Source organism: Nelumbo lutea, chromosome 5 (assembly GCF_056320005.1).
Source record: "Nelumbo lutea isolate HS-2025 chromosome 5, American lotus-T2T, whole genome shotgun sequence".
NCBI classification, from domain to species: domain Eukaryota; kingdom Viridiplantae; phylum Streptophyta; class Magnoliopsida; order Proteales; family Nelumbonaceae; genus Nelumbo; species Nelumbo lutea.
Genome location: NC_142688.1, coordinates 83,730,690 through 83,758,065, shown reverse-complemented (window position 1 = coordinate 83,758,065; position 27,376 = coordinate 83,730,690). Strand labels below are relative to the sequence as shown.

Here is a 27,376-nt window from a genome sequence, read left to right as displayed (position 1 = left end):
CAGCAATGAGGCCCCAGCCCCAGAAGCTGTACCAAATTCGGCCTTTTCCTATCTGATAGTAGCAACCCTTCCACACCCCAACTTCAGTCCAAGTCCATTCTTTCGATGCCACACTTTTAATCCAATCCTTCCACCTCACGCTTGTAGTCTCAACTCGTTAGCTTGCATGGTTGAATGGCCGCCCCTATTGTGTTGGCACCATCTCCACACGACACCCCCAGAATCCAATGCAATACTACAGCGACGACATAGTGCCCCATCCTCTTTTCCAAGCTTCCGACACATCGCCTTCCAGATTTGCTCTCTTAAAATCCAACTTATGATTCTCTTGAGTAAGAATTCAACCTTTTTGTTATTGATGTAGGCACATATGGTAGGCTCAAGATGGCACATGTGGCATCATCCAAATGGCATCCTGGCCATTGGCTGCTAACAAATTTCACGCAGGTTCAAATATAAATAAGTGGCATCACTCCCTAAGTAAGCTATCTTGGTTCTTTTACTCTCAAACTCTCTAACATCCTGGTGATCTCGTCTGAGCTACTTAGGTTTTGTCTGACCCTTTGTTACGCACTTACTAACTTGACTGCCAGATTTTCCACCCCTGAGATAACACCTGGGGCCTTTGATGTGCTTCCTCATCCATAGGTTGGATTTACAGGCCCTCGGATGTATCAACCCATGGTTAAGGAAGTGAAAGTATATTGTTGCGCTTGGCCCAACCTTGGCAGCAACAGTTATTATTTTTTCCTATTTTATCTATTTTCATTCCTGTATCTTTCCTTCCTTTTCATCAATGTAAGCGCAGTTAGAATTTGCTCGTGTTAATTGGATTGGGGAGATGAGGAAATAATTTGACTTTATCGCTCGTTTTTTTCCTTCGACCCTTTTAGAATGGTTGTGGAATCTGCTTGTACAACATGAAGTCGAGGCAAATAGAGTTTGGCTTCAGTCCAGGTACCCTTAATCAGGGCGCCGTCTCTCTTCCCATCCGGCCGGTGGCGATTTCACAACCATTGTCGTTGGCAACAACTAAGGAAACTGGTTAGCTATCCAAAGACAGTTGACACAACTAAAGAGGCAACAAGCTCATCTCATGAATATGTTACAGGTTGGTTGAGTAAGTTATGTTTGAGAAATGCTTTTTTAAACTGGTTTTCAATATTCACTAAAATAAGTTTGCAGGATTGCACAATGAACCTCATTGCTACATACGAATATTGCAATGAAGGTAAGTAGCTCACACAAGAAGCTCGTATAGGAACCCAACAAAACGAGTAGATCCATGCTAGTCAAATGTGACTATGCATAAAATGCTGAATCCTTCATAGGATGAAAAAATTTTTGCCACAACAAACAATAGATCTCAAAGAAAAACTACCATCGCCTCCATCAGAACTAGGAGAATTGAAAAAAAAACATGGAAGAATGTAATAGAAGACTATTGATCAAAGCTTTAGAAATAAAATGGAAGAAAAGAAAAAGGATAATTTGACTAAAGATTACAGAACCCAAAAAGAATTAAATAAATACCCGCCTAAAATTCTGAACCATTTTTGAACCACCACAACTCAAAAAGGAAGAAAATAAATAATGAAATAAGCAGTAAAACAGGAAGGAAAGACAAAAAAATGTCATACAAAAAGTAACCTCTGTAGCTGCATTTTCGAATAAGTGCGGCGATGATCTGCCTGGTGGAATCATTGGTTCCAACCAACAGAACTCTAAGAAACATCCGAGGAAGAATTTTCTCCCATTTAATAGCAGTTTCAGAGATGTTCTTTTTCTTGTCCTCCCGTGACTCTCCCTCCCCTTCCTCCTCCTGCAACACCTTGTCCATGCTATCTTCACAACCTATAGTAACTTCCCCCATTTCTTCCTAAACCCTAATATCAACGTGGACCATAACGAAACCATAATTTTTGTTCAGAGCTCCTGCAACAAATGCTGCAAACTTCACTATGCATGGGACCCGCCTCACTCAGCATGGTACCATAATGAAACCATAATTTATGGATGCGCTTAATTTCAAAGATGCAACAAACTTCACTCAGCAACATGGGCCAATCTGGGCTTCTTGGAGCAATGTTATGGATGTGCTTAATGTAGGTGATATTCATTCAGCATATACTGAAGTTTTATCTACAGGGGATGATCTTTTGCTTGTGAAGTCGTCGGCGGTGATAGTTGTGGAGTCGCCGTTGGGCGATGTAGAGAGAGAGGGAGGAGAGATGTCTCATATGTGATAGAAAAGCAGAGGAGGAGAGGAGCAAAACACTCATTTTGCTTCACGTAACTAACGAAGATGCATACTAACGAAGTTGAAGAATATTCTTCGCATGCTTAAGCCATTCACATGTTTTTGAGACACGTGGTGCGTCCTCCGAATGCACGAATGACGCCCTGACTAAGGGTGCCTGGACTAAAGCCGAACTCGGGCAAAAAACCACAATCTGCACGACGGAGTGTTTTCATGCTTTCCACTTCCCGTACATAGTTTCCCATGTCAAGAATCATGATAGCCTCGTATGCCCCATCTGCAATGACAACTAGAGAGAAGTACCTTTGGTGGCCGTCCACAAGAATATGCAATCAACAGATGAAGAGGTAGTAGATAATAAACAAGACAAAACTCACGGTGCAGTGAATAAGCAGCAAGATAAGAGGCGAGAATCCACCACTCCTCGTGACGTGAAGAACAAGTACAATCAGCAATCCAAACCATCTGACGACGATGAGCCATTGCTTTCTCCAATGGCCGGTGCAAGGTTCGTTCCGATATCAGTAGCAGACGAGAACAAGGACGAAGAAAAAAAATGAGGTGGATGATGAGATCAATGAGTTTTAGGGATTCTTCGTGAATCCAACTCGTTCATCTTCGTATATTGAAACAGATGAAACGACAATCAATATCGACATCCTGAGGAATGTCGAGGTACGAGTGCTACGAGAGGCTACAGTGGTCTTTCTCGATTGAAGTCACGAGACTTACTTGTTGCACTAAAGCTGAAGGCTCCTCCATTCTCAGCGTGCAATAGCAACACGACGTCACCGCTGCTAGACCCTAGGCGTCGTGCGCCAATCAATTTGGTCACAGTGCTCGACATTAGTGGAAGCAAGACTGTTGCCAAAAGTGTTGAGAGAGAGACAAAGGTGTAGTCACATGGATGAAAATTTTGGGATGGTTGATAAAGAAAATTAGGTAACACTTAAAGGGCATTTGTGTCTTTTTATATGCCACTTAATGGTTGATTAATGACAAGTACTAGTAGGGTTGTTCACGGGTCGGGTTGGGTCAGTTTACTGGCGCTTTTCCAACCGACCGACTTGGTTGGTTTACCTAGAAATGAAACCGAAACCGACCCAGTACTAAATAAAACCAACCTAGTCGGTTTGAATTGATTTGGGTCGATTTTGTGAATGATTCTCTCATTGTGAACGGTAAAGAATTCAAGTCTAAGAAAGCAAAGGTTGGATGCCTGGAAATTAAAAATGATTTGATGGATTAAAACTAATATTTTATGTATCGGAATTTTTATATATGTATATTTATGAAATAAAGCTGAAATATATATATTTCCACAAATATATATCTGAAATATATATTAAAACCGAAATATATATATATATATATAGTAAAACTGAAATATATCAGTGTGAAAACCGAAACCGAACCGAACCATCAGTTTATATTTTTTTGTAACCTGAAACTGACCGATGTTGAAAAAACACCGGCCAACTTGGGTTGGATCGGACCGGGTTGGTCGGTTTGGATCTTATTATGAACAGCCCTAAGTACTAGATTATCGCATTTTGAAATTTCGAATACTGGATTGTCACACTTTAAAATTCAAGGACCAAATTGTCACTCGACCCAAAGTAAGAGGTATTGAGAAAGAATTTTCCCTTTTTTTTGTTTGGTTGAATCATTTTAAACAAATCGTTTGTACTTATGCCTTGATTTTTGGGTCTTAAAAAATGTCTTTCTTTTTATTTTGGGTTATTTTTCTTGCCTAATGGCATATCCTATATGATGCCTAATAGCACTTAGCCGGAATAATCAACAATATACAAATGAGATTTGGATTATTTACACAACATTTTTATTACTGATTTCCCAATGCATTAGTCAAATATAAGCGATTCATGAGAAAATTATCACGGTACCAAACACAACCTTAAACTTTTGCCAAATTAATTAAAGTTGTTTATGTATTGCGGTGAAGGATCCATATCTAGTCGTCTGGATTAACCCTTACCCAACAGCAACACTTCACATCCACATGTTGATTGTTTGTCATCATGGTATGCTGGGCTACAACTGTTGTTGCACTCTGCGGTTTGCACCAAGCCAAAATGGGCCACCTTCATTCAAACACCTCGACTGCTCTCGGCCCAGCCACAATAACAAAGAACGATACAAATGATTGGATTGTTCTTTACTGTTTCTTTCTCATAGGACGAAATCCCAATCCCAAATTGTTGGCTTTGTCCAGAAATCTAAATGTGTAAGTGTGAATTTGGACATCGACCATACCTCCGTGCTTGCAAGTTGGCATTTATGGGGAGATGTTTTCAATGCACGGTTGCAATATGTGAATTTAGTGTGAATTGATCAAAGAGCAAATCCGATTTTGCTAAGACTGTCTTTGGTTGTAATGCAAATTTATTTGCATTGATGTAAAATCATGGTAGTGCAAATGATTTGAATGTAAATTCTGACTTATTTTTGTATCAAATTTTAGTTATTTTTGTTTGATTCTAATACAAATGAAGTAAATTAATACATGAAACAGAATAAAATAAAATCCAAAATAAAATTAAACAATAATTTGCATTTTTTACATTTACACTCCCATACATTTGTACTAATGCAAATAAATTTATACTGCAACCAAACATAACCTAAGTATATGGTGAAAAGACATAATACTGAAATGCTTAGGCCAATCAAACCCCACCTCCGATTGATTGATTACTGGTTTATGATGCCACTTCATTGGTTATAAGTAGAACTTTTTATGGGCTGACCTTTTCTTAGTCGGGCTTGGAAAAATCTTCAAATTTCTTGACTAGGCTTTCGGCTCCAAGCCCAGGCTTTAGGATTTATATTAGTGGGACATGTATGATGTATGGGCTTTGTTAAACAAAAGCTAAAAATCATCAAACTGATGAAAGCAACCAAATCGACCTACCCAACCTAATTTGACTCAACTTGGTTGGCTTCTTAGTATTTTTTAGTTGACTTTGGTTTAAAAATTTTTTGACCTGACTAAATTGGATTAGTTTTGGTTTAGCCATTTGTAAACCAATAAAAAATGAATCATTCCAACAACAACACACACACACACATATATACTCAGGAATGCATTCAATTAATATAGAAGCGAAAGTCTATGATATGGAAAGAGTTTAGACCAATCAAAACCCACCCATGAATTTTGATTAATAATACCTTATTTGCTCCCACGTTTATGATTTCAGTTTATTAGTTAGTTATTTTTCCCATATTATATCTTTTTCATATCATAGTCGAACTCAATATAGAAACAAATCCGACCTAACCTTAATAGATGAAGTTGTAACTTGTAAGTCTTTTTTTTTTTTTGGAAAATACTTGATTAGTACTCTATACCTGAGGCTTAATGTCACTTTGGTCTTTGGACTTTAAAATGTGACAATTTAGTACTCAAACTTTCAAAACATATCAATCTAGTACTTATTGTTAGGGGTGTCAATTGGACTGAATTTGGTCCAATAAGATCTGGTCTAATGTGAGTTCATTATAAATGGACTAGGTCCAATCCAATCCAATAAATGTTTTGGACTAATTTGGATCGGTCCAAATCAATGTTTGGACCATCCAATATGTTCAAATTCATTTTGATTTAAATTGGTTTCAACTCATACGTGATCTATTGATATATATATATAATGGATTAGATATTGGCTTAATCCAACCCAATCTAATATAAATTTGTTATGAACAAACTTAGGTCTAATCCAATCTAATAAATATTTTAGATCAGATTGGTCCAACCTAATATGCCTTGTTGGTCCGTCCAATCCATCTAAATTGATTTTGGATTGAATGGGTCCAATTCAAAACCGGTCTATTACACCGAACCTGTTATTAATCGGTATTAACTGTTAAGTAATATTTGAAAATACACACAGAGGCAAAAATTTGGAACTGTTATTTTTTTTTTCAACAATTTGATGAATGATAAAAAGAATTAGATGATACTTAAATGCTATTTAAATGTCATTTGTATTTTTTCAAATACTATTTAACGAATTATTAACGATAAATAATACATTCAAACGTTTTAAAAGTTATTAACGTTAAATACTACATTGAAACGTTTTAAAAAGTTAAGGTACTGAATTATCGCGTTTTAAAATTCGGGGCCAAAATGGCACCATACCCAAATTATAATTACCCTTTTTTTTTTCCGGGTGTCATGTGTTTCCGGCATCATACTAAGACAGAATCAGAGAACATGGACTGAACTTCGTAGAACAAGGTAAAATACCATTAATCGGGCCCCATTAGCCGAGGAACTATTTCGCTCGTCGGGATGCTAATCAGATGGTTGGTTGCCATAAATACCAGTCACCGAAATTCCGTCAACATTATTCTCCTTTCACGTCGTCAATGCACTCTGACGTTGGACTTACTGGAGCGGTGGTGCACGTTCAGAACCGGAAGCCTAACCAACCGTACGCTGGTTAAGGAAGCAGCTTCGGACAGACTTTCTTGATCTCGGTCACGAAGAAAAATCTCTTCCTTTTGTTTCCCTAGTCCCCCCTCCCTTCGTATATAAAAGCAGAAGCGGCAATAGCAGCAGAAGAAGGACGAAGAAAAAGAAAACCCCGAAAGAAGAGTGTAATCAAACAACTTCTCTTTTCTTTTTCTTTTTTGTTTACTTTTTTTTTTTTAATAGCATCATCGATTTATTATAATTTTATTTTGATAATCATGTCGTTCCCCAGAATCCTTCAAAAACCCTCTCTTTCTAAATGTCTCCTATCTGTCGACGATGGATGGAGAGAAATCCTCTTGTCTTAGTTTCATTTATGGTCTGCCTCTAGCACACCACCCAGTTTGTACAATAAATTTATTCTCGATCTCCTCATCGTCCTGAACTCCGAATCGAAGTGTTTCGTCGTCTTCTTCTTCGATGACTGCAACGATTTCCCTGGGAGATACCTGGTCGTATTAGGGTTTCCGAGATGGCTTCCGAGGAGATGAATTTGGTCCCGTCCCAGAGAATGGAGAACGGATTGAGTTCACAGATAGTTTTCCAGGATGAGGGCCTGCAGTTCAACTGCAGTGCTCCTCAACGTCGTGTTGCTGATCCCGCACGCAAGACCAGGGAGGTTAGCGGTTTCGTCGAAGAGAAGATGTTTCCAGTCGACCGGGACCGCTACTTCCGGACGTCGGGCCCGGAATTCCGACGGGGTCTTTATGACAGCTCCCCTGGCAGGCAAGACCGTCCCGAAACTCAGCAGAATTGGAATGCTGATGCAAGTGCTGGGACACCCAGCATCGATGGATCCGAAGGTGAGGAGGAAGATGAAGATGACGATGAAGACGACGAGGACGATGAAGTCGACGGTGAAGTGGAGGGTTTGGTTGCCGCCGATGACAGCAACAAGAACAACAATAATAGCAGCAGTAGTGTACATAGTAGCTCCGAAAAAATACGCAGCGAAAAATCAAATTTGCAGAAACACCATTCTTCTTTTGGTATTTTTTCTATTACTCTCCCCATTTTCTTTTTCGGATTCTCGTTTTCTTGAGTCTGGAACGCTTAGTGGGTGGTCATTCACTCTGATAGGAGGATCAGGCAGGGGAGTATTGGTGAAGGACGGGAACGTTGTTCAGTCCGCAACTAGTATTAGAGGGAGTCCTAGTGAACAACAACATCAGCAAGGTCGGATGACTCACTGCGAGAATGCGGTTACAATTGCGGAGCCTGATATGTACTATTCACAGTTCTTCCAAGGGGCGGAAAGTTCAGTCCTCGCACAGAAGGAAATAGGAGAGAACGGGTGCGGGTTTAGTGGGAGAAAGGATGGTTCTTTGTCTACTGAATCAGGGGAGTCTCTAAGGACAATTTTATCAGATCCTCTGACGTAAGTTTCATTCATAATTTGCTGGTTCCTTTCTCTTTCTAACACTTTCTTTGGGCACTGAACAACTTCACTATTACAACTTTTGCGCGTTTAGTTAACCAACATAACTTTAACCTATAATTTGGCGTCACTGAATTAGAATATGCAATATAAATGCTGAGTTTGGGCTGAGGTGGTCTCAGTGATTAGGGTTGCAGTGTTCAAAACTAATTGTTAGTTTGCCATATCTTTGGATTAAGCACAATTTGAATGCTAAGTTTGGCACTTTGGCCTGAGATTTTGCAGTAGTGTTGCAAAGCTAATTGTTAGTTCGATATGTTTTTTGGATTAGCATTTGGCATAGTTTTTTTTTTTCCATATTTGGACTTGAGAAAAGGTGGAGATTTCCTTTTATTTTCTCCTAAGTGACCTTATTAACATCTAAAAATGCACAATTACAAATATCAACTATATCCATTTTAGCTTGGGTTTAAATGTGGGACAAAAATAAAAGACAATTTGATAGTTGCACAACTTAAATTGTATTACTGTTAATTTGACATGTTCCCTCTGGCTTGTATGTGGAAAGCATTATTGGCTTGCCAAAATATGCTGCATTAGTTTCCTTGAGGTTGTTCTTGAGTAAATCCATCCAACCATTTCTTATATTGACAAATGGATGTGATTTGACTGGATGCTATTAAATCCATCAAAATGGAAATCCACCTTGTATGCTTGGTTCCCTCAGGCAAAACTGGACTATTAAGTCACTTCCTTGATGTGGCAATTCATCTCCGTGGGTATTCAGTGGGGCCTCTCAATTTGATCAATATTGAGTATTTGACTGCAGTATTTTATCTCACAGGCTGCCTATTATTTATTGCTTTTCTCTTTATTTTTGTCACAATGCTGTATTTTATCTCAGTGTTACATGAACTACTTGTCTTGATCTATATCCAGATCTGGAAGCACCTTAATATTCTTATGAGGGGCATGGGGCTATAAATCACGAGTTATTTGGATATAACCTTTTTCTTTGGTGAAATTAACTTTTGAACTTTTAACAACTTCCATGTTTGGATATTCATTAAATGTATGAATGATTCATAGTCCCAAAGGAAATGATACAATGTGGATTCTGGGTGGTTTAGTATCAGGCCATCAGGTAAATTTGCTTCATGTACTAACCTTAGATGGTTTCTCCTATCCTCCATGAAGTACGTCATCCCATTTGAAAGGGTGATGCATCTCCATCAATGTCACAATAGGTTTCAAGTCTAGGATTCTAGTTGCCTAGTTGATTCCAGCAGGTCCAAACAGTGTTTCTTTGATGGATTTAGTGGATGTTTTTCCAGATCACTAATCTGTGTAAACACAACACGTAGGGCTATTTGATAGTGGCTGAAGTGGATGAACTGAATTACTTCTTTATTTGTCTTTTAGTGGATAAAATAATTAACAAAATATTCAAGGGTATAATAGTTAACCCAATTTCGTCTTCAGCCATTAAAGAATTCGGAACCTATTTAATAACTTATTTGCTAAAAGACAAAGCCATAAGTCATTTAGGTTAGTCACCTTAGCCGTTATCAAATAGCCCCTTAGAAGGCCTTGTGTTTTTAGCATTTCAGCATTTTCCTCCTCTAGTTCCTACTTCTATCTATCGCTCTTCTGACTCTGTCAAAGTGTGAGTTCAGATTTATTATTTGGGTACACTCCACATACCCCCCATAGTTTGTGTATATGCCCATATGCCTTGTCACTCATGGAAATCCTAAAATGTCCTTTTTCTTCATTTGTAGGATGATTTTAACCTCCCCCATTAATGTTATTAAAAAAATATTTCTAATCATGATTTCTATGCAAAGATCTAAACCATTACTTCAGAGCCTCAACCAATAAACTGATCTTGAAATCCAAGTGATGTGTAAAAGTTTCAACTAATTTAGGCCATGGAAATGGGATGGTAGATGAAACTAAAAATATGGTCGCTTGATGTGGTGTCTTAATATTAGTCAAGTGATCTTTGCCCTTCAAGTGTTGTACTGAATTCAAGTCATGTAACTAATGTACTAAATCAAGCCAAAAATCTAGGCCAGAAGAGTCATCTCTTAAGATAAGTGCATTTATCTCAATGATTGGAATCGATTTGGGTGATGGGATACTGCACACTGTAGGTGCCTCTTTGGGAGACACAACCTCTTGAGAAGGGAAGAAGGGAGAGGGAGATAGGTATTAGGGTCTGGATTGACTTTTGCTATTTAGATCAGGCCTTATATATAGCTGGCAGAGATAACATTTTATGTCACATGCTCATCGTGTACTCTAAGAATCCACATAACAAACTGTTTCAGTTAGTCCTATGTGGCTTTCTAGAATATACTCAAATGATGGATGGTCGTGCAGGGACTCCTAGAGTTGGAGCATCCATATTGGCAAGAACTGTAGCATTTGTGTGGGCCGGCTTACTATTGGGTTGGGCCCTATTAACTCCCCCTCCTCATGTTGATCCTTGTCCTCAAGGTCAAGTTATAAAAATTTCTGAGTTCTGTCGCAGCATTGAACAAGGCTTTTGAGTAGCATCCTTATGAGACAACCCAACCCATGCCACCAGGGCTCCCTTGATGATTTTCTTTCCATTCTTGATCTAACGGTAGTCTAAAATCTGTTGGGTAAGCAACTTCAATTCTCCTTCGTCAATGAAGAGGTGGGGGTAAAGTAGGAGTAGAAGTGAAGGTTGAGCCTTGGTGCTTCTTGAGCAGGGAGACATGGAACACAAGGTGTAGCCTTGATCCCTCTGGCAGTTGTAGTTGGTAAGCTACAACTCCAATCCTCTTGTTATTCGGGAGTGGTCCATGATATCGTGGGGATAACTTGTATCACACCTTTCTTGCAACGGAGGCCTGCCGGTGGGGTTGAAGTTTCATATATATGAGCCTGTCAACCTAGTATAGCCATACCGGTTTCCATTAGTTGTTCGACCCAATAAAAATGGGCCTTGAGAGATTTCAGCAGCTAATCCCTTGCAACAGGTACTCATTGATTGTTGCAACAATCAAGGGCCCCTTCTTGAAGGGTAGAATAGAATGAGGATCCTTTCCATATAAAGCCTTAAATGGGGTCATGCCCGTAGCTGAGTGAAAAACGGTATTGTACCGGAGTTCTGCCATGGAAGCCATTTGAACCACCACTTAGGTCATTCTCTTGCAAAACCCTTCAAATACGTCTCGAAACACTGGTGGATGACCTATATTTGGTTGTCAGTTTGGGGGTGATAGCTTATTGATTGCTGGAGGTGAGTGCCTTGCAACTTGAAGCTCTCTCTAAAACCCACCAAGGAATCTGGGATCTCTCTCAGATACAATTACCTTCAGGGTTCCATGGAACTTAGTGACATCTTGGATGAACACCTCAACCACCATGGGTTAGGGCTGAAAAATGCTCATATTTTCCTGAGACAATCAACAACCGTTAATATTATTGAGTTCCTCGCTGATAGAGAGGAGCCCTGCCATGAAATCCATAGTCACTTCTTCCTAGATGTGGTTCAACATCGAATGTGGTCTAGGGAGCTCCAGGAAAAGAAGAGTGATAAGGGAAGTCCTTAGAAAAGAGAAGCTGGACGTTGTGTTAATTCAAGAATCAAAATTATCAGTAGTGGATAGGAGATGGGTGAGAAGTATTTGGTTGGCTAGAGGACTGAATTGGGCTTTTGCACAGTCTTGGGGGGCCTCAGGGGGAATTCTTACAATCTGGAAAAATGAGGGATTGGATTGTACAGAAGAATTAATTGGTAACTTTACGGTTACAATTAAACTGAGAGGAAGAGATGATGGACTGGAATGGGCTTTAACAAATGTTTATGGGCCAAACTCGTATAGGGAAAGGGAGGGGCTTTGGGAGGAGTTAGCAGCTATAAGAGGATTGTGGGTGGGTCTGTGGTGTTTAGGAGGAGATTTCAATGTCATTAGGTTTTCAATGAAACCAATGTTTTGAAAATCGTAATTGTATCATAAATCGTAAAGGGGTTTGAATCGAATCGTATTGTAAATCGTAAGATTTTTTCTGATTTTTCTGAAAGTTGTCAAAAACCTATAAAAATACCTAAGCATCTAAAAAAATAGAGGAAAAATGATTCTGCACTAACTTTCAGCTTATACACGTTATATAAGTAGGTAATATTAGTGACAATTACACTACTTTCGTATCATAGCAGTAGTCAAAATTTAATCGATCCTATGGTATACTTAAAGAACATTTTGCTTTGGTTATCCTTATCCCCCAAGGCTTTTAAACAAAAGACCATAATGTTCTCTAGTTTCTATTGCTAAAATTATTAAAATCAAACATGCATCATAAAAAAATATTAAAATAAGAGACTACTAGGTTGCATAGAGCCTACAAAGATGCAAGAGCAAAATAATTCAAATTCTAAACTACACATTTCAGTACAATAGTGAGACACTACAAATAAACATTATATACAATTAAAGAATCTAAAGTCTAAACTAAGATATCATGATTCATGTACACATTTTAATTTTAAAGTCTAAAATTTGAATACATATTAGGTGTTCTGTTTTCATGGAAAAAAATACAAAAACAAGGAAGAATGAAAGGAAAAAAATATGGGGTTGAGGCCTTGTTTTGTGTAAAAAACGATGAGAAAAAGAGGGGAGGATCACCTATTGCATCAAGAGAAAAAGAGGGGGGAAATGGTTGTGCAAAGCCCCTGTTTTTGTATAAAAAAAATAGGAAAATGTGGGAAAAAGATCTTGTTTTACATTAAAAAAAGGGGGAAAATAGTAGGGTGGAGCCCTGTTTTGTGTCAAAAATGATAGAAAAAAAAACGGGGAAAAACTTCCATTTTGCATCAAAAAAAGAGGGTGAAAATAGCTGGGCAGAGCCCCTTTTTTCGTGTTAAAAACAATGGAGAAAATGGTGTCAAAAAATATGTTGGACTTTTTTTTTTGAGAAAAAAGTAAAGAAAGAGGGGAAATGAAGGGCGGAGGGCAGAGCATCCGTTCTTGCATTAAAAGAAGTGGGTTTCAGGTATTAGGAGGAAGAAGAAGAAGAGAAACAACTTACCTTGAAGTTGAACAGATTAGCAGCAATCAAAACAACTTAGCTTTGGAGCTTTCATGCAGCTCGGCAACAGCAAAAGTCATGCAGCAGGGTTTTTCCACCCGCCCAAACTTTTCTTTCGTAATAAACTAATAAAGAGCTTTCATTCGATGGACTATTGAATTTTATCTACTATTTATATAAAATGACATAGTTGCCCCTCCCCATATAAATGAAAGTTTAAAAAATTGAGGCCTATGACAGCCCTTTCAAATTTAAGCCACTCTTTAAATTATCGTATAAATCACGTATAAATCGCGATTTGCGATTCAAATCTACGATTCATACGTAAATCGTACGATTTTTGCAAAAAACAATTTGTATGTATGATTCGTATCGTTTTATGGACAATTCGATATGAAATTTTAACAACATTGAATGAAACAAATAACCCCAACCATAGGGTCACCTCAAGTATGAGGAAGTTCAACTCTTTTGTGGATTCCTTTGAATTGAGGGAGTTGCCGATGTTGCAAGCTGAATATACTTGGTCTAATTTTCAGGAAGAGCCCTTTATTGTAAGTTAGACAGGTATTCTCTTTAGATTGGGAGGAAGCGTGAAGTGGCCTAGTAATGAGGGCCCTACCTAGACGTACCTTGGATCATTGCCCAGTTAGATTGTCACAGGAAAGACTAGAATTAATGTGCATGGGGTAAAAAGTATTGATACACCCCTGCCTATACATTTGGGTGTATCGATACTTTAAACCATGATTTCCCTCTCCACATTTGTGCATCTTTTGCTTGAGCTGTGGTTGGAATGCTAATCACTTGTTCCTTTCTTGTCTCTTTATTATGGTTATTTGGAACCATTACCTCTTTTTGGAGCTTCTTGGTCACTTCTGTTGGATGTGGGGGACTTGTTTAAATCTGATTTCCTTTGCTTATCTACTAAAAGAGTAAAAATAATGTGGGGTTGCACAAGGGTGGTGGTTATTTGGATGTCTGGAGTGAAAGGAATTAAGCGAACATATTTAACATGGAGCAGAAAGGTTCATACTCATGTTGTTCTAATGATAGAATTGCACATAGGATTTCTACTATCCAGTGGCTCAAGGGTGTGCCAACTTGACTCCATTTGAGGGGCTAGCAAATGGTTGCGAGATTTGCACATCAGAGAAGGCAGGTTGCTCTGGCTTGGAGCACTCCAAATGAGGGTTTGATCAAATTTATTTTGATGGAAGCACTTTTGGAAATTAATGTGCTTTTCTAGTATTTTAGGAGTGTTTAGAGTCCATTCTGGTAAAGTCCTAAGTTTTTCAGGCCCAATCAGATAAAGAACCTCTCTTAGAGCAGAATTACTAGCTCTCCTGCAGGGCCTAAAATTGGTTCTCATCTGGTTTGGAACAACATCCTAGTAGAGAATTATTGCTGAGTTATTGAGTGGACTTTGGGTGGTCTGGTGGGATAGATGCTCTTTAATCGAGTGTTGGTGACAAAAAACTATCATACATGATGCAATAATTTTACCAAAGCTTTCACAGAATAATTATGCACCAACTATTGAGTGTTGAATCACATTTTTTTCTGATTATTTTATTTATCTTATTTTATGTTTATATAGGGGAACTCTCATGGATGATGCAATGATTTTGCCTTGTGGACACTCATTTGGAAGTGGTGGAATGCAACATGTAATTAGAATGGTAGGTTCTAACCTGTTCATTTCTTGTGTCCTAAATGGTTACATTTTTTTTTTTAAATTTTTATATAGTGCCTTGTTAGCATAACCATTTGCATGCCATTTGTAAAAATCCTCTACCATGGGTCCTAAATGGTTAAAGTAAAGGTAAGAAAGAACTAATGAGCACCAAAGAAGTGTACTTTGCTTTAATTGTTAATTTGATACCGAACTCTGTTACTGAACTGCATATGGTTTTAAAGTTTAAATTGTTTCATGTTTGTTTGTTGTTAATTTGCACCATTCTGCAATTGTTGAAATCTACTTTTTGTAGCTGTTCTGGTATAAACAAGTATGCTCTATGGCTCTTGATAGAGCACAATGGCAGGACAGGCTTCATAGCCAACCCCATATACTTGGGTTGAAGACTGAGTTGAGTTGAGTTCATGGACAGAATCTAGAATTAATGTGCACCTCCAAAGGTCCACCCTGTTGTTGTGCACCTCCAATAGTTGCAAAGAAATAAGCTTCAATTAAATTTCATTCTTTAATTTAACTCTAGATGAAAGATAATTAACATAAATTTTAAACACAATATATATTATCAATTTGTTATGCTGGGACTCCCCACCTAAACCCTTATAAATACCAAGATTGACTTAGGCCAAAACATGCTTTCTCTATTTGCCCCTTGTTTTGCAAAATCCATCAGCCATTGCATTATGCCCATTCAAATTTTGACAAAATCATTGGAAGGTGTTGAGTTGTAGTTAGGGGGGGGATGGCATTGAATCAGAGCATTGAGGCATCCTTCGTCCCAGTCTTGAGGTGGAGAAGGAAAAAGGGGCAGTTTTTGCTAAAAATCAGAGAAGAAGGACGGGCAACCATTTTTCTTATGGGAGATGCAACTCAGTGGCTGAAAGGATTCTTCGATGGAGCACTGTGATCTGAGAAGAAAGCAGGTTGGAAGAGCAGTCTGGAGTTTCCAAGATGAAAATACATGGAAGAGCTGAAAAGAAACCAAAAGGGCTGGTTTGTGGCCATCTCTGAGTTTTTTGGTTATAATAGGATGCAGCTTATATGCATACCAGAAGGAAAGCAGGGTAAGGGTTGGCAGCTGTTTGTGGAGAAAATGCTTGACTTCCTTGGTAAAAAGGAAGCTGATAATGACGGAAGAATTAAGTTTGAAGAAGGAAGTTGAGCTGTATCTCCTGAGAAAAGTTTCAATATTTTGAGCGAATTGAAGAACAGCAACATGCATGACCGATGGTTGGCTGCAAGAAAAACTTGAAGAGGATGGTTTTGGACAGTGCAAGAGTGGATTGGGAATTTGGGATAGGAGATTAATCTTGAAGGCTGGAAGGGAGGTGACTGATTGGGGATGTATTAGGGAAGCGATTATGAAAAAAATTCAAAGTGCAGAATGGGGTGTCTATTTTTCCTTTTGATGACAGGAGAGCGGTTTTGGATACAGGGGAGACGGAAGTCATTTTCAATTCTGTGGATACCTGTCTGGGGTTGGTTTTAATTGAAAATTGGTTGGTCTCCTATAACATTAAGGAGTTGGACCCTAAAGTTTTCACTATTATGCTAATTGGACTTCCATTCAGCCTCTGGAAGAGACACATAGTGGAATCCTTTTGGAGTTTGATTGCGATTATCTAAGTGAATTGAAGCCCAAAATGGCTGGTGTTAAACCAGAAGATGTCCCCCGATCGATTGATCTCTGTATTGGTGACTTATGAGTGGTCAAGGTTTGGTTATTTGTAAAACCTGAAGCGACGTTATGGTGAGGAGAGTGAGATGTAGAAGAAGATGATGAACTAGCATTGGGAGGTCCACGTGGCAAGAGGGGAGTATACCCAATGTGGGGTCCACACCATGGAAAGGTGCATAGTGAGTTGGGTGTTGGAAAAGCGAAGTTGAAGCCACTCAGTGGAATTAATGGAAAAGTTAGAGGCTCATTGAAGAATCACAGTGAGTTAGAATTGAATCGACCAAAAATTAGTTAGGTGAGGAATTTTACTAAAGGACCTTTTAGGGATGGTAAGAAGGGTGTATCATCACCCCAAATTAGATCCACCACTAACAGGTCTTTTAGTAATATCGGATGTATCTACGAATGGTCGTCCTAACCTAAGGTACGCCAGAAATCTCTCAGAGATAAAGGATGATGAAGATAAAGGCTGGGTGAGTTGTGCGTAGGCGGAAGACGAGGAATCTGATTCGAGTTGGATTCTTTGGAAGATAGCACAAGGGAAGATGCAACTCTCATGCAAGAAGTAGAAGACCAACTGTGAAGAGAGAAGAGAGAAGAGGACTAGGCACAACTGTGTAGTCTAGAGGATCAAAGAAGGTGGAGTCGTTGATTTAAAAGGCGCGCCTAGGCTCACAGACGAGGTGCATTTTGGGGAATGTGCCTCGCCCAAGTCCTAGGTGCACCCCTTTTAAAATTTTGCGCTTTTTGCTTTTATTTTTGAGTCTAATGGCTGTGCCGGGGGTCTGCCTACCGAAGCTCCAAGAACCCCCTATTTGCTAATGTTGTTCATTCATTCATTGCAATAAAATATCTTCTTAAAAGGCAATGAAAGTTATAAAATCATTATTTTTTTTTTATGTGAGGAATAAGAATTTCAGACCCTAACATAGACTTGTTTGGGCTTGCCTCGAGGGGCGTGGTTCAAAGGCGACTCATAGAATCAAGAATGCAATATGTTTTACATCACATTAGCTACTTGATGCAATGCAATTAAGCAAAAAAAGAGATTGTGGGTTTTACATTTTTGAAAATGCTTTATATGTTTGCTTTTATTTTTAAATTTTCATTTGAATATGCTTTACATGTTATGTTTATGCATTTTAATTTTAGGTAATAGTTTTTTTAAAACATTTATTTTAAAATTTAAGTTTATATTTTTTATTAACATTATGTTTAATATTTTTTTGATTTTTTTTGCATTTTTAAAATTTTTTGGCATTTTTTGAAATTTCTGACTTTTTTTTTGACTTTTTAGCTTTTTTTTTTGTACTTTTGCACCTTGCTTAAAAAGGCATGCACCTCGGGCGCAAATTGGCCCTTGCACTTTTAAAACACTGTGGAGTTTCAGGAGGTAGTAGGGGAGGGGGCCAAAGCTCTAATAAAGAGACACCATAACCAAATTCTTCTCATAGGCAGGATGTCTATAGGGGATTAGACAAGATTAACCTGAGGCCGAGTGGGGAAATTCTAGATACAGATAGGGAAGAGGGTTGTGGGAATGGTCAGGATGTGAATTTAAGTACAGAAGATTTATCCAACAAAATCTCTAAATGAGGTGGATAGTAAACTCCGAACAGAAAAAATCAACAAACCACTGATAAAAAAAAAATCAACAAACCAGACCACTGTTGCTGAGAGTCCTCCTCCAAACCCAGGTACAAATGTTGTTTTAGTATTAGTTACTAATGATTGCTTTGTGCCTGAAGTCTTTTCTCCAGGTTCCCAAGAAGCTCTGAGGCCACAAGACTGATAAAATGGGCAGTTAAAAGACTGGTGGGAGTGTTAAGGAAGATGACTTGGAGAATGTTGAAAGGGGAAGGCAAATCTGGGAGTTGATTGAGAATTATTTAGAGGCATTTAAGAGGCTTGAAGTTGAGAAACAAGCGTATGAGAGAGGTGGGGGGAGCAACTGAGGTGTATGATTTGGTGGCTGCTTCTGTGGAGAAACTGAGGTGTATGATTCAGAATCCAAATGATTTTAGAGCTTTCTTAAAGAAGGATAGTGGGAGACAAAGTGAGGAAGAGAAAGATGAGTGAAGTGGAAAGATTAAGGAGTGATGTGGAGGGAGACAAGGAATTCAGTGGGAGAAAGGAAAGGCCTAGGGGAAAAGTAGGAATTTTAGTAAAAAGGGACTGAATTGATCTTGGATAGAATGAAGATTGTGAGCTGGAATATCAGAGGGTTGGGAAGGACTCGAAAAAGATTCATAATTAAGGAGGTTTTTAGGAAAGAGAAACCAGATATAGTGCTAATACAAGATGAATTTGGCAGAGTTTGATAGGGGTTGGGCTAAAAGTATTTGGAGAGCTAGGGGTCTTAGCTGGTTATGTCCTCATTTTGGGGTGCTTCTTCAGGGGGTTTAGTTACACTTTGGAACAATGATTTTTTTTCAGTCACTTTGGAACAATGATTCTCTTCTTGGAATTGAGAAATTGGTTGGCATGTTTACAATCTCTATCAAATTTAGACAAGTAGCAGATGGCTTTGATTGGGTTCTGACCAATTATTATAAGGAAAGAATTGAATTGTGGGAAGAGTTGGAAGACACAAGGGGTTTATTGGAACAGACCTCAGTGTTTCGGAGGTGATTTGAATGTTGTAAGATTTTTTTTTAATTTTTTTGATAGGAAACAGTAACTTTCATTAAATAAACATCAGAAATTACAAGCTGTCACCTACAGAAGGACAAAGTGACCCCTGAAACAAAAAGCAAGTTACAACACAGCCTAAAACAAAGTCTTTCTATTCACCCCTTGCTTTGCTAGTAAGTCAGCTAAAGCATTTGCTGACCTTCTAGTCCAACTAACACAACTACACCCAGCTCCCTTGTAAGGCTCAATAATTCTCTTACATCTTGTCTTAGGGACCAAATTCCCAGACTATTTGTTTGCACCCACCCTATTACTAATTTTGAGTCTCCCTCCACTTCTAGCTGTTACATACCCAAATGCTTAGCCAATCTAATAATAATCCTAGGTAAATTTTTTGGAAGAAAGTACTAATCCTAGGTAAAGAATCAAAATGAGCATGAGAAGATTTAATCAGTTCATTGATACCTTTGAGCTGAAAGAACTGCCCTTGTCCTATAGCAATTTCACCTGATCTAACACACAAGTCATTCCTATTTGCTCTAAATTGGATAAATTTCTCTTCATTGTGGATTGGGAGGTGTATTGGGGAAATCTAGTGTCTAGAGCCCTTCCCAAAGTGACCTCAAAGGCCCATTGCTATTTATAAAGAAAATTTGGTAGAAAGAGGTTCAACTCCCTTAAGATTTGAGAATATGTGGCCATGTGGTAGTAGGTCTGTGGAGAGGATTAAGGAATGGTGGCACGAAAGTAACCAAAGGGTGAGGTGGGAAGGGATGAAGTTCCACTGGAAATTGAAGATCTTAAAGGCTAAGGTTAAAAAGTGGAATGCCCAACATTTCGAGAGAATAGAGGAGAGAAAGCAAGAGGTGATCCCTTTGGATTTAAACGAAGGGTCAAGCTTTTTTGAAGAGAGAGACAAGGAATAAAGACTTGGCCCAAGGAGACAATTGGAGGATATTTTGTTAAAAGAGGAAATTAGCTGGAGGCAAAAGTCTAGAGTTACTTGGCTTAAAGAGGGAGATAGGAATACTAAATTTTTTCATGCCTTGGCCAATGAGAGGAGGAAATTTTTCATTCCAAAACTTGAATTTGAGATACTACTATCACTCTACAAGACTATTGGAATATTTTGAAAGTTGATATCCAGAAGGTTTTTAAGGAGTTCTTTGAAGGGTGTGAGATAAATCTTGAGCTTAACTCAACTTTCATCACTTTGATCCCAAAAAGCTGAGACTATGCATCCTAAAGAGTTTAGACCAATAAGTTTGACTAATAGCCTATATAAGATCATAGCCAAGGTGCTCTCTAGGAGACCGAGATTGCTCCTCCCATCCATAGTCTCACATGTTCAAGGGGCTTTTGTTAAGGACAATAAATCATTGATCAGATTTTAATTGCAAATGGGAGTATTTAGGAAATGAAAAGAATTGGTAGGAAAGCTTTAATATGCAAACTTGACTTGGAGAGGGCTTATGATTTGGTTGATTGTGGCTTCTTGTTGGAGGTTATGAAGAATTTTGGATTTGGTGATCATTGGTGTAAATGGATAGTGGGGCGTGTTAGGACTTGTCACTACTTGATATTGGTAAATAGAACGACAATTGATCATTTCCTAGCTCTTAGAAGTTTAAGACAAGGTGACCCCCTCTCTCCTTTTCTCTTCACTTTGATCGTTGATGTTTTTGGGAGATTAGTCATGAAGCTGATTTTAGAGGATTATTTAGGGGTTGGAGAGTGGGTAGGGATGAAGTACTAGTTACGCATTGCAATTTGCTATTGACACTATCTTGTTTTGTTAGGCGGGGATCTAGATTGGGTAAGGAACTTAAAAACAAATTGTTGAGCTCTTTGAAAATATATGGAATCTGAAAATCAAACTTCATAAGAGTTGTATTGCGGATTTGAATACGGACGAAGAGGAAATAACAGAGAGAATAGAAGCTTTAGTTTGTGTGGTCTCTCGATGGTCCTTGCCTTGACCTATTTAGGTCTTCCTTTAGGGGATAGTTCTAGGAATTACAACTTTTGGAATCTAGTGATTGAGAGATTCACTAAGAAGTTGGCCTTGTGGAAAAACGATTATTTATCTTTGGGGGGGGATTATGTTGATTAAATCCACTTTAGCCAATTTCCTGATGTATTTCGTGTTGGTTTTTAGGATTCCTCTAGGGGTAAGCAAAAAGTTGGAATTTTTTTTTATCAGCAAAAAAGAAATTAGCAATAGTTGGAAAAATTGATGAGGGACTTTCCGTGGGAGCCAAGTGAGGAAAAGGATCATAGGGTAAATTGGGAAATGGTGTGTAGAAGCAAGGAATGTGGTGGTCTTGGTATTGGGAATATCCAAGAAAGAATTACTGCTTTGTTAGGTAAATGGTTGTGGAGGCTGTTGGTGGATAGAGATAAGTTGTTGGAAAAAGTGGCCATCAACATACACAGTCTTGCGCTTGAAGGTTGGGACTCTTGAGTTCAGATTAGGGCTACAAGAACTTCTTCTTGGAAATCCATTCACACCGTCCTTGTCGTTTATTAGGTATAAACCATGCTCTGGGAACTTAAAGGACCAATATCCCTCTCTATTCGGCTTCTCAAATCATGCTCTGGTTCAATCTAATTCTTGGTCTGGTATTGAGTGAGATTAGGGTTTAGAAGGGGTCTTTCGTGATCCTAAAATTGTTGACGTCTCACCTTTGCTTGAGAGCCTCGAGAGAGTGACTTTAAACCCTACAAAAAGCGATACTTGAATTTGGATTCTTTCTTCCTCAGGTTCTTTCTCTTGTGGCTCCTTTAAAGTCCTAATTGAACCAAGTGATAGTCATGGGGTTCATTCTCCTGTTAAATGTAGAGAAGATGGAGGGTATTTATGTAAATTTATCTTTCTTTCTTTTGCAAGGACAAATTTGTCCATGCATATTTTTTTTAATATAAATACTTTCTTTTTGGGTTGGTTCGATTAGATTGATCAACCTTAACAAATATGGACCATTGTTCTTCCTCTTGTCTCTTCACTTTCTCACAAACTAGCATGGTATCAGTGCAGGTTGTTCTCTAATCCATTACTCGTTCTTCTAATCTGTTTGAAAGCTATCTTCATCGTTGATTAGTTCTGGACTGTTCTGATCATTCCAGGAATCCGTCTTATGTGTTTTGTGCACCCAGCAAGAGAGATTTCATTGGATCTCTCTCGGAAGACATCTGTTTGCAGTGAAAATTAAAAGGAAGTGTCACCTGGTCCCCTTCTTCATCCCTTGAAAGTTTCATCGAGATCGGAGAAGCATTGAGAGAGATCTATACATCTCTTCTGGGCGGCAACAACCAATCTTTCCTTTTTTGGACCGTGTTCTCAGTTTTGAACTATTGCTATATCTTGGACACTCTTTCGGTTGTAAGAGACTTCTTATCTTGGTTTTGACTAACTTAAATTGGTTTTCTGCTTGTATTCCTTCTTTTGACTGTTTTTTTGCTTTGTGTTCTTACTTGACATGGGTCAAGAAAAGAATGAGATTATTTCTGTCAAGTTTGATGGAAGCAACTATGTTCTCTGGAAGTTTCACTTTCATTATTTTGTTGAAGGGAAGGGTATGTGGGGTTATATTGATGCTTCCACATCCATTCCCAATGCCGATGATATCAAGGGCTGAAGCAATGAAAAACTGAGAATGCATAGGTTGTTTCGTTGATTCTCGGTTCTGTTACTAGGGATGTCAGTATTTTGATGAGAGGACTCAAATCTTCCCATGACATGTTCGAATACCTTGAAAAGTTTTATCAACAATCGAATATGTCTAGGCAATATTAGATTGAAGTTGATATTTTCTCTTATGTTCAAGGGGAGAAGCGGATTCAAGAATACTATGCTAGGTTAGTGATCCTTTGGACTGAATATGAATTGGCTCACTTTGGGGATCTCTCTATGGATTGTTGTGTGAAAACTATGAAGAAACATCTTAGTGAGAGAAAGACTACATTTTTTGATCATCTCATATTTGATTACAAAACCTTCTTCTCTAATATACTCAACAGAGAGCTTGTACTAGATCTTGATATTATACTTGGTGAGTTATTAAGAGAGGAAACTCATCTCCGCACTCAGTCTGCACTTGATCAGAAGAAGGAACATGGAATAGATACTGTCTTCTTGGCCACCAAATAGAAGGGGAAGAAGGATTTTGATAAGTCCCGCTACTGTCTTCGAGGGAGCTCACCCTCCTGAAATGGACGAGAGAGAGAGAGAGAGAGAGAGAGAGAGAGAGAGATCTTAATGTTTCATTCACTACCCTTCAAGCATTCGTTCATTGGTGTTTTGGACTGATGCATTGGCCTGCTAGGCCTGATTTGTTGTGTGTCTTGGGCCTGAGTCTCATGTTGTGGGCCTGAGTGGGTAGTTGAGGTCCTATTAGTCCCACCTTCTTCAAGAAACACCTTGTCCTCAAGGTTGATGTGGGAATACTGATCTTGCAGTTTGTCATAGTCCTCCCGAGTGGCAAGTTTTTCCAGATGACTAAGGCCTGCTTGTGTAACTTCTTGCCTATCTTGACCCCTCTTACATTTCTGATTTGTCGTGGTTCAATCAGTATATCCCCATCTTCTGTGAATTGCGGAAGGGTCGAGCTGACCTTAGTTGTAGGGCTTAGGCAAGGTTTCAACATACTAACATGGAAAGTCGGGTGTAATTTCGAGCAAGTAAGAAGTCCCAATTTGTAAGCCACCTGTCCCACTCGTTCAATCACCATGGATGGGCCAAAATACTTACAAGCTAGCTTTTGCCAAATTCGTCGGGCTATTGAAGCTTGCTGGTAAGGCTGGAGCCTCAAATAGACCCAATTCCCAACTACCAATTCATGCTCCCGGTGATTGCGGTCGTAGGCCAACTCTATGCGCTGTTGTGCTCTCTGCAAATGCAATTTATGGAATCTCAATATCTCATTTCTTACGTCCTCAATGCGCAACTCGTAGTTCCCTCAATCCATTTTTGGCGTACATCTCTGAAAAGTGTGTGGATATCAGCTATTGTAAGGTACCCTCTTCCATGGAGATCAAGACACCGAAACAAATATGTCAATCCTTCCGGTGTATCTTTGTTTTCTAGGGCCAAAACAAAGTCAAGAAAACTTTCAAAATCCATCTCCCGTGCATTATCACCACCACCACCACCATTTTTTCCACGCCGAACATGTTTATCAAATGCCCTCTCCATGAATATTTCTGTCAATGTACCATCTACATATTCTTGAAGCTCCTACTTGCTCAATGCCCCATTGATATCTTTATCTAGAGCAAGAAACATATCACATATCTGTTGTGCGGATGTCAATGAGAACCAGCTTTCAGCTTGTTCAGTATCAATGACTTCTTCCTCACTTTCCTGGTGCAGTTCCATGAGTTCCTGGAGGCAGTTACTAAGTAGTACCTTCTTTATGCATGCTCTACCTCGCCTGTAAGGATCACAAAAGAAGAAAAATTTGCGTGCAGTTATGTGACAGTTCATTTAAATAAAAGCTGTAGGCCTATCTCGTAGTTGTGCCAGATTAGTAATAAGACCTCTAATGTAAGCCTCCATTTCATGAGAGTAAAGGAAACCATTAGAATCCTCATTAAGCTCGCTCATATCAATTCTTGCCCGAGTGAGGGAAACTGTGCGCATCACATAAAGGTAAAACGACAGGATGGAAATTCTTCCAGACTCAACTTTCTCAAACTTCATAAAATTTGAAGGGCTGAAAAACCGTTGACACCTTGGACCTATTTGCTCCATACATACAGAAGCAATATGGCAAAAATCTTCATAATTCATCTTCTTTGGTGAGGGTGTAGTTGAGGCCGGGACAATGACAAATCTCTTTTTTGTAGCAACAAGACGAGCACTAATTAATCCAACTCCAAACTGCCTGAACATACTCACAACAACCACATCCACCCAAATATAGGATATGGCACCACTAGAGATGCTAGAATGGACAAGGTGAACAATGACTACGTTAATAATGCTTGGACTCTCACCAAAACCTATCATTTCACCCTTTCGTCGTTGACCTGTGTCTAGAGGTCCTGTTGGAACCAAAACCCAAATCATTGAGTCTGCCTTAGCTATTTTGACATCACTGTCAATGATCAAAAGAACCTGCCGACATCGTAACATCTTGGTGGAAGCAAGTACGTGTCCAATGCGATCTTCGTTGTCGAAGGTTCTATGATCACCGGGCTTAACTCTAACAATGAACCAGAACTCATGGTTGTTACTAGGGAGCCATGGAAGAGGGAAAAGAACAAAGATCTGTAAAATTGGAGGGTGGGTAGAGACGGGTTTCAGGTGGCATGCTGAGATGGGTTGGATTATGGTTGCCGCCAACGAAAATGATGACCAGAGGTTGAGCAACTGAGACGGACCTGGGCTGGGTATGGACAAGCTCGATTTAAGTGAGAGAGAGAGGGAAGAGAACAAGGACCAGGGGTCGAGCTACATGGATAACGATGGATGGGGTGATGAATTGACTAGGGTTGTGATGCTGGTATATCTTGGTTGGGGTTATAGTCTTCACACTGCCCTTCTGAGCCACCTCCCCTATTTTGTCACCTAACATCGCTGAGCTCGTTGCTAGGGTTGAAGTCTCAACTTTTGATGATGATCTCGTTGTCGTTATTGGCTTTCTAATGCTCTCTATCAGCTTTGGTCCTCCGTTTTCGCCGAAATGAGTGTTGACGGAAGGAGCTCGGCGACCACACTCTTCTAGAGAACCGACCATCGTGCTAAGCTTGTCTAAAATCATCTTCAGCTCGGCTAGAATTACTTTCTGATTCCTCTGACTTCCCTCAAGACGACTGAGACTGCCTTCAAGCCTTGTCATCTGTGCATCCATGGATTTGGGTGGCTCTGATACCAATTGATAAGTCCCGTTGCTACTCTGTCACCAGTGAGCTGGTTCGAGGGAGCTCGCCCTCTTGAAATGGAGAGAGAGAGAGAGAGAGAGAGAGAGAGAGAGAGAGAGAGAGAGAGAGAGAGATGTTTCATTCACTACCCTTCAAGCATTGTTCATTGGTCTATATAGTAAATGGCCAGCTGCAACTGTAACCACTTTTGAGCATTTTCACAGTCTATGATTACTTTTCAATATGTGGGTGTTGGTTATATATGAACGTAATGGGTGGTGCCACCCATGTGATTTGTGTGGTGCTCTGGACTGACGTATGGGCCTACTAGGCCTGACTTGTTGTGTGTCTTGGGCCTGGGTCTCTTGTTGTGGGCTCGAGTGGGTAGTTGAGGGCCTATCAGATTTCTCGAAGATGCAATGTGATGGATGCAAGGAATATGGACACGTGGCATCCCACTGCAAGAAGAAAATTTTCTGCACCTACAAATAGCAGGGACACAACATAAGGCTTATCAAGCCTCAACTGAACCAACTCCAACTGATACTGCATCTTCCTCATCAGCTCACAAACCAAATGCAGAGGGAAATTTGACTGAAGATAAGATTCGTGAGCTCATGTCCTCGGCTATTTCCTCTGCTTTTTCTGCTATTGGACTGGCTAGTAAGTTTGCTTATTTGTGCTCTTCTCCTTTACACATGTGGATCATTGATTTTAGGGTCTCAAAGCATATGACTAGGGCCTCCTTTGGTTAGCCTTTTAAACTTTACACCTCTGTCAACCACATTATTACTGCTAATGGTGATTCTCTTTCTAGATGTGGGTGTGATGATTTATTTTTGTCCACTTCTAAGTCTACACCCTTACATCTTCCAAAAACCTTTTTTTTTGTGCGTAAGTTGACTATTAGCCTTATTTCTATTGGACTTCTTGATGATGGTAATAATGTTTTGTTTACTCGTGATGGTTGTTTTATCCAGGACCAGCACACTGGGGAATTGAAGGGGAAGGGGCGTAGGCTTGGAAGATTGTTTGTTCTGGAATTTGAGAATAAGAAAGCTCCATCAAATTCTTGTTTGCTATCTACTACTTCTAGTTTCTCTCCTACCTCTTATAATAATGTGTGGCACTTATGGCATAAACGTTTGGGTCACACTCATGCTAAAAACGTTGATTATTTGTTTTCTTCTGGTTGTTTGTCTATGACAGTTACTTCTTTTAAGAATGTTGATCAATCTTGTTTAACTTGCTGCTATAGTAAAAGCCATGTTTTGCCTTTTCCATCTTCTACTGAA

General features: G+C 39.2%; 1 protein-coding gene across 2 annotated transcripts in view; it reads left to right on the top strand.

The window, feature by feature from the left end:
• The first annotated feature begins 6,465 nt into the window (after nt 1-6,465).
• The window catches only part of LOC148853174 (U-box domain-containing protein 62-like), a 36,119-nt gene continuing 15,208 nt past the window's right edge, over nt 6,466-27,376 (top strand). The window contains exons 1-4 of one of the 2 annotated variants that reach the window (XM_088946108.1): nt 6,559-6,889; nt 6,997-7,753; nt 7,845-8,142; nt 14,810-14,891. In XM_088946108.1, coding sequence (XP_088802234.1) covers nt 7,237-7,753; nt 7,845-8,142; nt 14,810-14,891 — 897 coding nt within the window. In that variant the 5' untranslated portion in view covers nt 6,559-6,889; nt 6,997-7,236. Of the gene's footprint in view, nt 7,754-7,844; nt 8,143-14,809; nt 14,892-27,376 lie in introns of both variants that reach the window. The other variant, XM_088946107.1, reaches the window with a different exon arrangement.